Consider the following 16,014-nt stretch of genomic DNA (forward strand, 5'->3'; position numbering starts at 1 on the left):
TGATCGAAGAAATTGAGAGGACCTTTCCTCAGCCTGTCCAAATCTCCTATTTGGCTGCTGCCTACACACCTCGGAGAGCAGCACTGTGGGGAAAGTGTGGAGTGGTCAAGATATTAAATGTAGTTGAATAAAAGAGTCATCACAGAACAACAGAGTCTTTGCTGCCAATGACGACATGAACGTTTCCTGAATTTTTAGCGTGACTCACTGTGTCATCGTAATCTTTTTATGTTGTCCTTCCTATGGCACAGCCTAGTTAGTATCAACTACAGAGGGAATCAGGTCTCCTCCCCATCTGAGGGCAGGTTTCTGAAATAGACTCCTGGGATCTTCTGCTGGCACATCACTGATTTATAGTGTACTTCAAACTAGAGCTCTGCGTAAATTTACATTAACCAGAGCTATTCTCAAAGCTTTTGCTTTCTTATCGCCACTGGCTGGCACAATAAAACCACCATCATTTTCCAACCTGGCACTTTGATGCACTAAGAGAGGCACCAGATAAGACCCAGTCTCCCATACTCAAATCCTAGGGTAAATTCAGATGTGAATCTGAATTTTTGTCCGTTGCAGAATTTGTCTGTGTGTTTTCAGAATGCGTCCAGCTAAGACACTGTCCCGCTGAATGTAGGTGAGATAACAGAAGACGTGATGATTTTGCCATTGCGAGATGACAATTTCCAAACTTTGGCCCATGTTTTTGTAGTTGCATAATCTCTTCCAAGCACCAATGTGTAGCCACCAGTAAAACAATTCCACTATCTGGTCACAAAAAATCTGACATTTCTCTGAATCTGCTGTAATTCCTTCTTGAAATCTCTTCCATGCTGTCTGTTTTATTGGCTGCTTTTCAGACACATACAGTTGACTGGCATCAGTCTCTTTTGAAATGCAGATTGCTTAGAACCTCCAGCAGCCCCAGGCATTATTTTTATTCATCATTCACATGGTGTTTAATACATTACCATTTACTGGGAAAGGAAGGGAGAAAAAGGCCTGGATTTAAGCTGTAGGTTTTCAGTGTCAGTTAAAGGCACCTGCATCTGCTTTACATAATTTATGAATTTTACTTGTTAAATTTAAATCCTGTAATTTATGACACATTAATTAGTAGTAAATGTTGAAAAGCTCTGCACAAATATTTATGACGTTGTAAGTCCGATTGATGACTTTATCACTCACCCTACCCACAAGGTGTGCATTTGCTTTTTCATGGAGGAGCAAAGAAAAAGAACTTTAGTAAGTGAATTTTTTAAAGTATGTAAGAATGTGAAAGAAGAATGAAAAATACAGATGCAAAAGCTAGGAACCAACAAGATTCAAGCAGTTAAATATTTTTCCTTGAAAATAAAGTTTTTGAAAAAGTGAAATGATGTGAAGTGAAAAGTGAAATAATTTTTTTGGCAAAAAGTAGTTTTAACCTTACTCTTGCTTCAGTTTTATCTTAAAGTGATTATTGAATCACTGTTGTCTTGAACAGACTTCTTAATAATTAATTTTGAAATTAGCTTTTTGGTATGAATGGAATTTCTAGATATATTATTGACTGATAATTCAAAATGAACTTAAACTGCCTGAAATGTTTTGTGTGTGACCTTCTATACCAGAAAGAGTTTTACAAAAATTCAGAGGTAAATCAGAAATGGCAGCTGTTAAACTAATGAAGGGGTAGCCCCCAAAGCTGAAGGTTTTTCTGGCACAGTCTAACTTTTACCTGATCTTGCCAAATTACAAAAGGCTCATGTTGGCTGGAAATGTTGAATTTGCTTTTTCTCTTAGCTAGTCATGAATATGATTAATTATGGCTAGAGCTGCTCTGATGTTACTGATGCTGATTTTTCTTACGGAAATTATGACAGTTCAAGGAGGACAGCTGTTAAAAGTGGAGATGAAAGCTTTGTAAATATCTCTGTTTGCCATCCTGATGGCCAGCTGCTTTGGGTTTCTCAATTTAAAAGTTTTTGAAGTTCACAATTGCTAACAAAGCCCCTGCTCCGCTCTCTCAGACTATCAGGACGTGCTCCGGCGTTCCTTCCCCCCGTGCCCACATGGTGGGTGTTAGTGCGAGGAGAAGATTAAAGTGGGACCCTTCTTTGCAGGAGGTATTCTCCGTCTGGCGTGAGAGCCATCAAGCGTTATCAGGAGTGGTTTGAAGATTGCAAAAACTCACAGCGCCAGCCTTTCACAACTAGCTTTTCTCTCAGCAGAACTTACTCTGTGGCTTTATTGAACAAGCGCGATACTGTGTCACACTTGTTCTGTAACATCTGAAAAAGGCTTAAACCCCAGTATCGCTGTGCAGGCTGAGGCTATACCAAAAAGTCTTCCATGTCTGTCTGCAGAGGTTGTCTCAGAAATGCCCTCTACAGCAGCAGGCTTTAAAGCACAGTATATTGCTCCCTATACTGTAACAAAGCCTGAACTGCCTCATTCTTTATGAACCACAACAGCGATGCTATTATTGTTAACCAAGGCAGCATTTTCTAAAGTGATATATTAGAGGTGAGAGAAACTTCAAGGAAGCCTTTTCTTTTTTTGTATAGTACCACAGGCGAATGCTGTATGAAAGCAAATGTTCTGTTTAATCTGCTTTTGCATAATATGTAAAATATTAATGAAATAGTTCATACTTATTTGTTAATGGCTGGTAATGTATTAAAAAAAATATATAGAAGTGTATACTCCTGCCCATATCTTTAGATTAATATTCTCATGAGGGACGATAAATAAGATCTTACTATTGCTCCTTCTGCCCAAGGAAGAAAAACAAAAAGAATGGAGCTTGTTGCTGAATGCATTATCCAAGAAAGAAATGAAAAAATTTTAACATATTCATCACAGAGGATTGAATCCCATAAAAATATGTGCAAAGCCTCCCCCTTTGAATAAGAATGTCCACGGCATCAACGGAGCAGGGGTGCTGCAAGGTGAGCACTAGTCCTGCAGAAAGGGATCTGCGTATTATTTTGGACACACATTGAGTATGAATTAACAGTTTTGTTGCCGAAAAGAAGGGCTAAGCTCACACTTGGATGTGAGACATGTGAGGTAGTTCTTCTACTGCACTAAGAGCACAACTGAAGTACCAAGCCCAGTTCTGGTCTCCATACGTTGAGGGTAATGTATACCCATGTGAAAAATTCCATAGATGCACAAGAACGATCAGAGGTCTAGAAAGCATAGTATCCCCTTCACCTTGTCAAACAGAATTACTATCCTCAGCACATCTTTTTACTGAATCAGCTGGTACTTTAATCACCTCTAAAGTTTATTGTAGAAGCAGAATGCATTATCTTTAATTCAACTTTTACTATGTTTGATCAAGGGTACTATTCTTTGTAATTGATGTTGCAGTCATGAAGCCAAGCGAAAACAGAAAATAAATTATCCCAGTAAAGCAGTAAAATTATGGTTACACAGAGTGATTCAAACTGAATCAGTAGAGATGAATGCATATTTCCTTTCACTATGGGTGTTAGTCTGAGTACATACCTGGTGGTTTTAACCTCTCTCCTAAGAACATTCCATAGTTTGTAATTGTAAGTCTCTGAAAAATTGCTAAGACATTTAATAATGAAGTTAATAAACAGTAGGAATAGCTTACTAACAGAGTAAGCATATCATTACTTGGTTAATCTGGTTTGTGATGACAGCATTCATATGAGTTAATTCATATTTTTTGGCTTTGAGACTATTCACACAGACAGCAGAAAGAAATGAATCTCCTATTTATTGGAATTCTTGAGATAAACTATAGGACCCTTGACTGTATCCGTGTTTAGAGTGGTTGACCAGTGTGGTCTGTTGTGCCCTCAGAAATAAATTTGTAATAGATAAAGCAAAGCCCCCAAATTAGTTCAAAGTCCACTCTCAGTGACAGTGAGCTCCACATTAAGATATTTTAGTGCTTCAGTAATGTCCATGCTTTAGCCTTTATCCATAGAACAGAAATGATAATGAAATACTTATTCACAGAGTAGAATGAAAAACTGGGGCATTATTTTTCTTTCTATAATGTACCTCAGCCCTGTCACAGAGTAATCATCTTTAGGTATAATTGCTATTCCATCTGCATAACCTTTTGTCCCTCTCTGCTAAAATATCTGGCAATCGTGTTTCCAGTAATGGTAATGATTTTTGATATGCCATTTATCATGACACCAACTTGTGAATACTGTTCTCCTAAGAAGCAAGATATTTATCCTAAAGATACCACCTGTTTCCTGAAGAAGCTCCCTCCCGAGGGATAGGGGCTACCCCTTGAAGAAAGTCTAGAATTAGCAATCCTTTCATCTCACAAACCTGAAGACACCCACCACATGCTTTGGGAGCTGAGGGAAAGAGATTCTCCGGGAACAGGCTGCAGGTGGGAGCTGATGGCTTTCTCTCCTTTCAATGCACACTACAGGAGGCATTTGGGCTGGGTTTGCAGCTGATTTCTAGGGCAGCCTAGCACTGAACTCCCAGCGGCCTCCGTGGGTTTGGTTCCTTCCACAGCCTCCAAGACGGCAGAGCCAGGCTGCCAGGTCCCCACATGGAAGCTGTTCTTCGGTTTATCAAGAGCTAATGATGGCTCAAGAGCCGTAGGTTGGCCAGTGGTGCTCTATAGTCACAGGACAATGGTGGAAGATGCTGCCAATCTGTCTTGGGGAAAATACAGAATAGCGTACACCGGATCCAAACGTAAATCTCTAAAATGCTTAATGACTCGGATAAAATTAACAAGACATTAAAAAAAAAAAAAATCAGAAACTGCTGTGCTTATTAGCTGAATTGTATTCTGTAATTGATGTCATCCTACCTTTGCATCCTTCACAAGTAAGAGCATTGTAGTGGTACCCAGAGGCTTTGTCACCGCAGACCACACAGAGCTCTTCTCCTTTCACCCTTCCCGTGGAGTGACCCAGTCTAGGCTTTTTGGCTGCAGGCATATCCATTATCTCCGTCTCCCTGGTGAACAAGGTCTCTGAGGGTATTCTCCTGAGCTCGTACATCCCGGGGGAATACCATTCCTCATGCTGCGGAGGGTAAAAGCCGAGGTTGGAGTAATACGGCGGTGATGAAATCTGAGGCTGAACTTGGGGAAATGGCACACCGTTGTACTGTGCGTACGGTGACACATCTGCCTCTTGCACTGGAGAACTCATTGGCTCTGAAAGGACACCTGGAAAATAATAATGCAAACCCAGTTTCTATTACTACCATGAACCTGCAGTTGTCAGAGAAGTTTCCACTTCCAGACATCCATTTCAAAAACAAGGCATAATCATAAAGACTGCATTATCTGAGCTCAGATTTACTGTGGCCCCGGTCCTACACAAATACATTGCAAGATATTTTAAAAGTAACTTAGCCGTTCTCAGCCACTCCTTTATTATTGGTGGAAATTTCCGGCACTGGCACTTACGTTAAAAAATCTTGAAAGTTACCATGCAGCTAATTGTATAAATGTTCAAGAACGAGCAATCCACACCACAGAGAAGCTAGCAACCTGAATTAGGTCTCACAGGAGAATAAGAGAAATCCAAACAAAAGCCAAAACCCCTATGGCGTTGGTGAAAGCTGGATGAAGACTCAAACATCATGTTAATTTCTATTTAATTCTGAATGAATACATCATGACAGGGAAAAACTGCACTGGATGACAAGAGTGAGGCTTAATTAGAAAGCGAAGAACCTGAAATAAACCTTCCACTAGAGCCTGAAAGGGGAAAGTGAGGTTACCATGAAGGAACAGGGAAGATACTCCTAATATAAGTGGTAAAACGCGACCTTCTCGCCATCCCATGTCCAGTGGCTCCCAGCCCCGACGCTCCGTGCGGTTGTGCGGTTCTGATGGGAAGCGCCTCCGTAAGCCAGCACCGCTCACCTCTGAGCCAACGGCAAACTGGCAGTGGTGCAAGGAATGGCAACCTTTCCTGTCGGGATCGACACCGTGTCTGGAGACTACCTTAACTTTGCCCATTAAATAGCAGGTTTAAAAATGCAAACAACTCAAGTCTCCTGTTTTTCTGTACTACAAGGACACCACCATCTAGCAGTCCCTGGATGGTGTAGTTAAAATCAAGCCCATGTCAAACAGCTGAAAACAGTAATTTAAAAGTTATTTGCAAACTACTTCCTATCTTGTGTTGGAGAAAGCCACATCTTGCCGTTTCATGAACACACTGACACAATTCCTTCATTCGCTCCAAGAAGAGAATCTGAGAAATATAGTGCATATTTCCAGGAAGATGCTGAGTCCCATTTTATTGGAGACAACAGCAGTACAAAGAAATCATAGACTACTGTTTATTGGTGACCATTACTTAACAGCGCTTTAGAAGCATTCCAAAAACATTTTTGCTGACAACAAATCGGTTCCCTGGCAAGTCTCCTTCACTTCTGAGGAATCAGAAACAATGAAGAAATGCTAACAGTTGAGAAGAAGGAACATCTGTAATGACAACAATAATTCAAATCTGTGGCAGGGGATTCTTCCTTCTCCTTTCTCTCACTTCAATTAGTGCCAGAAACTAACCTTTTTCATTTCACCTACTTTTTCACTTTCAAGGTCTCATGCTCTTGCTCTGCAGCCTTCTGCCCTTCCTACTTTACCGTGCTGCAGAAGCCATGCAAGTGTTTTGGATTTGTGTGATTGCTGTATTGTCCACAGCACATCTTTGCCAATAGCAGATGTTGAGGTCCCACTTCAAGAGTAAGCAGCAAGATGTATGTCTGGAAAATGTGACACAAAACCAAATGAGAATAATGGTGTCATTTCTTATTAACAATTAGTTTAATTATGGTTGCATTCAGTTGCTCCAGAAGAGGCCAGAGCCCTGAGAACTACACTAGCAGAAGCAGAATAGCAGAAGGCACTCCCGAAACCCAAGTTTATGCCCTTTAAATAAACAGCGTAGACATACAGAGACCTGAGACAAAATACAGGCACCTGGGGACTCTGCGGAAGAGCCTGGAGGTGAAGGTACAGCTTCATTCATCAGATGCAAACTGTCACTGATACCTGCCAGCTGCAGCGGTGACAAAACATGTAAAGGGTGAGGACAGCAATGATTTGATGCTGACCTTTATTGTTTGGTATAGGTTTAATGAGCAGGTGGTCTTTAATTATATTTACCGTTTGTTGAGACTGCTACTCATAAAGACTGGTCAAGGTACTACAGGTACAAAAACCAGTGTTAACTGTGAGACACACAATCATTATACAAATCATTCAGTCTCTCTTTGGAAAGGAATCTGTTCACCGTGGAGACCTAAGTTGTCGTTTGCTAGTTAGTAATTACTTCGTTGATTGAGTTTTCTAAAAGATAGTGGGACAATCCCAAAATGAAAAGGAAGAGGCTATTGATTTTTAACTTTATGCCATCCACAGGGAATTCCACAAAAGCCCTATGCCAGCCTCCTGCACTGCTTGGGCCTCTGAAAGAGCAAGAAGAGAAGGCAACACTCCTTCAACAGTAAAAAAAAAAAATCTCCGGGCTTGTTAAAAAATTCAGGTCTGCTAAAGAACTGCAGTGCATCCTGAAACAATATTGGTTGTTTATTTAAACCACTGTAGATCCCTTGGGGTTACAGATATGTTTAGAAAAATCTTCACAATCATTAATTCTACTCTGCTTCTGGAGGAAACAAAAAAACCCTGAGTCTTAATGTATGAAGTTAAATGGGGGCGGGGGGGGTTAACCAACCAGCCTGTATCTCCTTCTTTTTCCTTCTGTGTCAGGCACATAGTTAAAAAATTCAGCTGAATTAAGTCTATGCTCAGAGCAATGGAAGGGAAAAGGAAGAACAGGCAGGGCTGAGAGAGACTGAGAGGATATGGGCTTGGTTTATGTAAAACAGGTTTACAGCTGAAACTCTGGAAAGTGCTCAGGTTCTAGTTACAGAGACCAGACTGATTTTTAAAGATAATTAGGTTGTAGCTATGTAGGTTTTCCCTCTTCAGCTTAAAGGTTTTTTTTGTTTGTTTTTGTTTTTGTTTTTTCCAAATAGACCTGTTTGAAGGGCTTCGTGGGTATCTGTATTTCGTCCTTAGAAATCAGCCAACTTGGGCTGACTCAGTGAGACACCATTCTCTACCCAGAGCAGATCAAAAACAGTTGTCAAATTATTTCTTTTCCACAAAATTGTCAATGAGTCTAGAATTAAACATTGCAAGAACCGGTCTGCTCCAACGCATTAGTGATCTAAAGTCATTCCTAAAAATAATTGTTTAAAACTGCGGAGGTGTTCCATAAAGATGATTTCAAAATGAAACTGTTTCACTTTTTTAGTTGAAATATCCTTTTACTCTGAAATATTATCTTAAAAAATTGAAACAAACGATGAGGCTGAAATAGAAACTAGATGCCTTGAAATTATTGGGACAAAGTATTTCTATGACCTGATCCAAAAAGCGTGGTCTGAGCTGTGTTCCCCAGCCCTCTGTGTGCACGAGGCTTCCAACAAAAGCTGAAGGGGTTCTGCTTCCAGAGGCATACGGTGCACTGCTCTGTCCCACGCCACATTTGAAAACCACACTGATTTTTGGAATTCTGCTTTGCAAAGTACATACGAGTCTAGACCAAATAGTTTCTTATCGCAAAAGAAAACTAATCTTATCTTGCCAACCGGAATGTACATATGCCTTTCTCCAGGTATATATTAGTGGAAGTCTGAGGCGGGCTGGTCTCATGCCGCTGTAAAGCATGAGCCAGCCCACTGGAATCACTGGAGTGGCAGTAGTATAAGCAGTGAAAGTGAAGTCAGAAATAAGCTCACTGGAATACAGCGATGTTTTACGTTTGCGTCGTCTTCGCTATTTTGAAACATTTATCTGTTTTTCCTTTCAGAAGCGTACCTTTTACATTTTTAAAGAGAGACTGCTTAAGCGCACACAAATGTGATGTTACTTATAGCTGTACATCTTTTAGACTGTGTTTTGCAAATAAATATTTTTCAGTGAAAAACATTTTACAGAAATCTGGAAAGCTTACTAATATCAAAGTGAAACCTTCACATAGATGTGGTCATCATTTTACAAATATTTTTCCACACTAGCACTTGCAACTGAAACTCATTGGAGAGTTGTGCTTTTGTTCCTTTAAATTTTACACAGAATATTTTACATAAGACTTGAAAAAATATTTGATGTAGGCTTAACCACTTGTAGAAATGAAAGGGAATTTTCCTTGTAGGAACTAAAGAGAGCCTTTCCCGTTTGCAGAATTATATTGAGGTTATGTGCAGATTGAAGGTGGTTTTATCCAGAATATTACAGAAATTACGAGATCACATTTTAATGTAAAAGTTATTGTTCCAATAATATAAAGCTAATTGAAGAGAAAAAAATTCTAAGAACATTTAAAATATGAACCTCTGACTCTCCATAGGGTATTCATGAAGGAACTTAAAGAAATAAGAACAAGATTCAGGATTAAAGTAATTTGGAAACCACAGCATAACCATTAATGAAATCCTGATTTAATTCCAAACAAATTATTTGCTGCAGATCTTTAAAGATCACTTGGTTTAAACAACCTTCTAGCATCCTACAGTTTCAAGGAAGAATACAAGAATAGATGGCAAACACGCCCAAGTGAGAACATGACAATATCCTACCTTAGGCTGTCTTCAGTCTGACCATTTCTTGAAGAAAAATACTCTCCTTGAGGTACCCAGTCCTCCTTTCCCTCTCTTTCTTTTTTTTTTCCCCCTAAAGACTATGTATAAATGAAACTTCTTAATTCTGCTTTGTCCGTATCCTGTTGCCTTCTTTACTGTGAGAACTTTCTTTAAGATTAGCAAAGGAGTGACACAGGCCAGAGGTTACATAGTTTACTGATTAACTTCATTACAGAGAAACTTGTTTGTAAATGTCTGAAACAATAGCAATGTCCGTTCCCAGTGTGGATTTACCTGGATAAAATTTGGTTACCGTTTAAGGCGATGCCTCCAAGTAGCCTAGCCATTGTAATTTTGCACCTATTGTGGTTTATTTACAACAAAATTTTTATCAGTAAATATGTAGTAATGTCAGGTGATTCTGTGCAATAGATTAACCACTTCAATATCACAAGAAGCACGTTTTAGCTGACAGGATTAACAGTAGGGTTTTTTTAAGCACAGAAATCTATTCTCGAAAAAAGGCCAAAGCGCTCAGGCCACGCTGGACACATCTGCGTGACAAGACAGAAGTGTGCCGGAGGGATGTCCTTGCCCCGAGGCCAAACGCCAAGGATCACTTCTCATCCACGTAGCTTAGGGGTAACTCTAACTGTCCCCAGGGCGGGCAGGAGGCATCTGCACTGCGCGGTCTTTGTTGCTGACCTCGCTCTTCTGGGCCACGTAGCCGTTAGTGTTTAATATACGTCATTTCAGTTCAAAGCATCTGTAACATTGTGAGGGCTGTGTTGGATGCCACCGCAGCACTACTGGGACAGCACGACGTCAGAAGATCGCGTGGCACGCCTCGGTTTGATGGCAGCTCAAGCACGAAGGTACAAACCCCACTGAGACAGGGTCAGAGGAGAGTGTAGGGTGAAAGGACCCAACCCTACTGCAGTCTCGGCCATGCTGCCTTTTTGGAAGCAGTCCCTGGAGTAAGCCCATGTCTTAAAGACACCTACTAAAGCAATCCAAAAGAGAGCCCCAGAGCAAGGTAAGAGTAGAGTAGTGTCAAGATGGACAGTCAAGGGTGCTGTGCCCCTTTCAGTCTTCAGCCTCTTTCCTTTAGCACTGTGGATGAACCCACTAAGACCCAGCGTCACATCGTGACCAGAATTAGGTCTGAGGATCACACCTGGAAGTAAATAGGCAGAGAATCAAGCCCCAGACTGCAAGATTCCCCTTATTTCACAAAACGGTCTCCTTTCCAGGCCAAGATCCACAAATGACTCACTCGTGCACAACAGAAAGCATCGCACAAACGCATTTTGGTTTCGCCTTGCTCGGCGGTGCAACCTTCACCCTCAGAGCCCCGTTCACCTGCATTCCTTCTCATTAATTTTTTTTTCTCAGATTGCTACTCTGTTTGGTTTGGTGCTCTTCATAATTATTATACATACATGATACTCTGTTTTAATTTGTGTTGGTTTGTTTCCTTTTGATTTGGGGGTCTGTTACAGGGCTAATTATCTTCTCTGCAGGGATGAAGCCAGATGTTGCATCATCTGCCAGGTGGTGCTAAAGGTAACTAGTTATTTAACATATCTTATGATCTTGAAGCTGTTTAATCAGTTTGGACACTTGATCCTACTATCTTTTTTATTTTAAAAAAGCATAACCAGAACAAATACAAATTTATCTAAAGGGAGTCAGCCTTTTAAGCTCATCTTAGGCACAACAGTTAGGCCTACAACAATTTTCAATGGCATTTTGTTGTTTTTACATTGTCAAATATTTAAGACAAGTTTAGGTGTATTGCTTTCTTTTCCGTCTTGTTACGTGTCATTTTTTGTTTATTCTTCCTTGTTCATTTCCATACAGCTTTTAAGAGCACTCATTCACCCCCAAAACTTCTTTCTCAGCTAGGGATATGTACAATGAGGGTGGCATTCCTTGTCTTGTTATATTTCGATGGCACATTACAAGACGACATTATCAGGCCATCAAAAAATACTTAAAATAGGTCTTTATTCATTTTAAGCATATAATAGTACTGACTTGTCTTTCCAGGTTCTTAGAAATAATTCCATCTCTGATAGCTGAAGTTTCACACTTAATATCTTGCATATTAATAACTTCTGTATAAGGTGCTCTCACAGAAAATAGAATGGGACTATTACTTTAAAGGCCTGCTACTTACTTACATAAACGACAGTTTGAGTCAACTGCTGTATATATTTCAGATGCCATACAAATATATAAGTTTACCCTCCACATTTAAAATATGAAGGAGACATTTTTGGTGTCTGAAAATTAGTTCAGTCCCTTGTAAAAAAGAGCAAGTGATAACCATCGGAAAAAATAAGATAATGGAGATATAGGTATTTAACACATGTATCGGCCCTAATATGAAAAACTTTCAAAGGCAATTGGAAGATGTTGTCAAATACGTTTTTGCAACAGTCTTGCTGTCCCAGCAGAATTGCCAAGCCTTAGAGCAAGGCTTGTCAGCTTCAGCTAACGCACCTCAGCATCTTCTAGGTCACAGCTTGTGTCCAGTCAATTTGGAGGGACGCGGAGGAGCTCAGATCAGTCTATGTCTATCATGGTAGAAGCGTCCATGGAATAAATTTATGGCTCTAAAGTGAACTACAAAGCTCCCAAAGGTTTTAAAGGAGACCAGGACTTCAGTCCTAAATTACAGGGGTTCAAAAATGCAGATCGGTAGGTGTGTCACTCTCTTAGTTCAGTATATGAAACTGGACCAGTCTTCGCATAGCCGGCCCCGTTCAATTCAATGGGGCTTGTGAAATAAAACCAGGGTTTGACTGAGGAAGAGAAGCATCTCGACAGGATAGGTCCCATCGAGACGCATGCACTCCCAGGATTTCTTGTCATCCAGAGTCCCTTTCCCCCACTGGGAAAACCAGAGCTGCAAGGAATAAAAAGTTGATCTTGCAGGCAGATGCTATAGAGGATGTATCATTTTATTTTGGCCACTTCTTCAAAAAGATATTTTCCATAAAGAGATCTAGGAAGTTTCTAAATCTCCTCAGTAGTGAGGTAGAAAAATAGAAGCAGTTTTCCAAGAAGACAGGATGGAAGGGAAGGACCTTCACTTCTGCTGGGTTAAAGATCCTTCCTCATTTGCATTTTGAGCCCCCTTTTCCAGGGACTCATAACTACAGAAGTGAAAAACTGCAGTTAAAACACACTAACTCCAAAGACATAAAGAGATACTTCATTTTAGACATACACTGTTAAAATAGCAACATAAAATTTCCAACTACTGAAAGGTAGAAAACCTTTTTTTTTTTTTTTTTTCCTTTAAGCTCTTCTGAAACCTGCTGCAACCAGGAATCTGGAGGGTGAGTACATTAGAAGTGTCCTGGAATTACCATGGTGATGAGTCTCACAGCACAAGCAACTCACTACTGACAACATTTCTTTTGAGAAACCTGGAGCTAATGTTTGGAGATGCACTTAGATTTGTTTTTGAAGGTCTAAGAACACTCTCCCCGTAGACTGAGTGAAGCATAATGAAAAGATAATATATTTCCAAGGCTTTTTACAGAATGCGAGTATGCATCTTTGAAAAAGGAGACTTTTGGATAAAGGCTGATGTTTGTAGGCCAGCAGTTTCTCACTTGTATTACATCAGAGTTGTAATATGAGAGAAGTCCTTGGAGAAATGTATATTCTAAGGCTCATTTAAAAGAAAAGCTTTCTTCCTGTTTCTTTGGGTTCACAACTCTCTACCTACCAAAACTGAATGTCAAAAAAAATGCAAATAGTTTACAAATATAAAATTGAGAGGCAAAATCATTTCCTATAAGCATTTTGAAGAGATGGAATCATGTTTTCACAATGAGTAATTTTCTCTGTGGACTCAGTTGCATGTTATTTCTGATGGGTTTTTTCCATCTATAAAAGCAAAAGACACTAAATTTGTAAAGAATTCACTTCTGAGACTTGAGTGACATCCCACAAAACCGGACCAAGTGGCTGTACAAAACAGAAGTCAGCTTAAGTGAAACACAGCAGGAGTGCTAAGTCTCTTTCCTAATGGGACCCCTGATTCAACCCCTTAATACATTATTTCTTTCTGTTACAGAAATGTCAGTTTGAATTAAATCTCCATTGTGCTAAGCTCTGAATACCTATAATGGGAGACACAATCCCTCTTCCGAAGACCTCACAATTTCTGAGTAAGATTTCAGTGTGGAGGGAAAGTATTTTACATTGACATGCTTCCTTGTATTTTGAAGCTACCTGATTGTTACTCTTTAAAAAAAATGAAATAATTAGTGAAAAAGTAGACATCAGGGGGAAAATCTTCTTGACGAAAATCTGAAGTAGTTCAATTATGTGGGACTTTCAAAGGGATGACTGGATGTAAAATTTGGCACCCTAGATTTGAACATCATTCTCCTCTTTGTATATCATGGCCTGACATTGGAATTAACAGGTAGCAAGTAAGTGGTTTAGCTATTTACACATACTTTTTTTAACAACTGCAAAAACATTTCTCCCACCAAACCCCAACATATTTAGGGGAAACAACAATAAGACACAGTAATGCAATATGGTTTGCTTATCATTAGTGAAAGTGCTTTAGTTAACTGTACGGAGCCAGGACACTGGAAGTGGTCTGATTTGGGGAGATGTTCCTGACTTCTAAGGGCTCTGCAGCAGGGATGGCTCCACGCGTCAGAGTTCCTCCATGCCCAAGCCACTATTCTTGTTTCAGATAGATGAAACTGAAATGTTCTCAATTTTTCCAGCACTCAAAAAGACAGAATTCTGCTCTTATTTGGACTGGAAACTTCTGAAGTGTTGCAGCTTTCTGTGGGGGTCTGTATTGTGTGTGAGGCTCTGAATGTATCATGTTACTCAATGAAGGTCCCCCTCTGCTGCCAAAAGAAAGGCTAAAAAATGTATTATTCTCTCTTTTATTTCCTTAGCAGTGCATATAACAGAAGACAGCTTCCCCATGCTTATAAAATATTGACCAAGAATTCTTCATTCATTAACACACACATGCTTAGCCTTAAAAAATTCAGTGGAACTGGAGCAAGGAGAATTTTCCAGCCTGCATTACAAATTTTCTTGTGCATTGAAGTTAATAGCATAAGTTTTTAATGGTCTCAATAAGACAATGGTTTTAATTTAGGTGAAATTACTTTCATAAATTTGCATAATATGGCAACGCAAATACATTGCAGTATAATTTTATTACCAATTAACTGAAAATATACCTGCTCAGCTTGATTTAAAAGACTCACATGAAGAAAACATCCAGCCTACATACAAAGGTCTGTCTTTGTGGAATGGTTTCAGGTATTAGAATAGTGTTATAGAAACAGCTACATGCTCTGCTATGAGCAGTGACAAGAGCAATAGTGTGCAGGATTACATTAACACCACAGACCCGTTATTTGTCGTTCCTTCCATAGGTATTGAAGATTCAAGAAGGTTGGCACGTGTCAACCACACATCCTTGACTTGAGATTTCAGTGCGTTTTCTTCTAGGCTTCTGAGTAAAGGATAGCTTGCTATTTTAACCTAATTTGGTGACTTACCAAACAAATGAGGACCTTCAGCAAGAGAAAATCCATCAGCAGTGGCTAGCTGGTGATGTCCTATTAAATTCATTTCAGATCCCATTTATTCTTCAGTTCAGGAGGAATATGGCAATTAAGAAATAGGTTGAAAGGAGACCCTGAAAGATATAAAGCAAAAATAATATTTAAAACAAGATAACTATTTTTTGTGTACCTATTATAAGGCAGGATTCAGGAGGTTGTTTCAATATTTACTGTGACAAACACTGGCTTGAAGTTACAATCCCTAATTCAGCCTTTAAATAAAATGCTGCATCTAGTTTGTTTGTTTTTTCCTTGCTGTGGTATATTTTATTTGCCATCCTTCTGCTGTTCATTTAAAACTAATGGCAGTTTATGCTCAACCTTATTCAAATATTCACAGACTGAAGCACTGGCCTGACCTGCTGAGGGCATGCTGCCCAGCCCCCCTTCCAGGGAATGCCAGTTGTTTGCATTACTTTTTCATCAACCTTTCATCATCGCACAGTTTTCGCTTACGGAAAAAGTGTAAGTTTATGGTTAGGTCAGAAGAACCAAGCCAGGAGACTTGAGTTTACTTGAGTTTAATTTCCAGTGACTGGCTCTTTATCTTGCCTTCAGTAATTACTGTCTGAACAAGATCAACGGTGGCAAAAACAGAAAGCAAAGCCTCGGTCTAATAACCAGGCTCGCCCACCCGCTCCCTTTGTGGTCTCAAGCAGCCGTATAACTCCCGTTGGGAGATGCTTGTGCCCGCTCCGCAGCCTACTTTCCTAGCAGGTCAGATGGAGAACCTTTCATCTCCCGAGGCTGACAGTGGCACCGTACCCAGGTCGTCGCC

The 16,014-nt window shown here is 39.9% G+C and overlaps 1 protein-coding gene across 6 annotated transcripts in view; it reads right to left on the reverse strand.

The window, feature by feature from the left end:
• The window catches only part of NR1H4 (nuclear receptor subfamily 1 group H member 4), a 41,818-nt gene that overhangs the window by 19,409 nt on the left and 6,395 nt on the right, over window positions 1-16,014 (reverse strand). For all 6 annotated transcript variants that reach the window (XM_052774678.1, XM_052774679.1, XM_052774677.1 and 3 more), the window contains 2 exons: window positions 15,171-15,310; window positions 4,802-5,164 (listed from right to left, as the gene is read on the reverse strand). In XM_052774678.1, coding sequence (XP_052630638.1) covers window positions 4,802-5,164; window positions 15,171-15,255 — 448 coding nt within the window. In that variant the 5' untranslated portion in view covers window positions 15,256-15,310. The remainder of the gene's footprint in view (window positions 1-4,801; window positions 5,165-15,170; window positions 15,311-16,014) is intronic.

The sequence above is a fragment of the Harpia harpyja genome, chromosome 23 (assembly GCF_026419915.1).
Source record: "Harpia harpyja isolate bHarHar1 chromosome 23, bHarHar1 primary haplotype, whole genome shotgun sequence".
In the NCBI taxonomy this organism is placed as follows: domain Eukaryota; kingdom Metazoa; phylum Chordata; class Aves; order Accipitriformes; family Accipitridae; genus Harpia; species Harpia harpyja.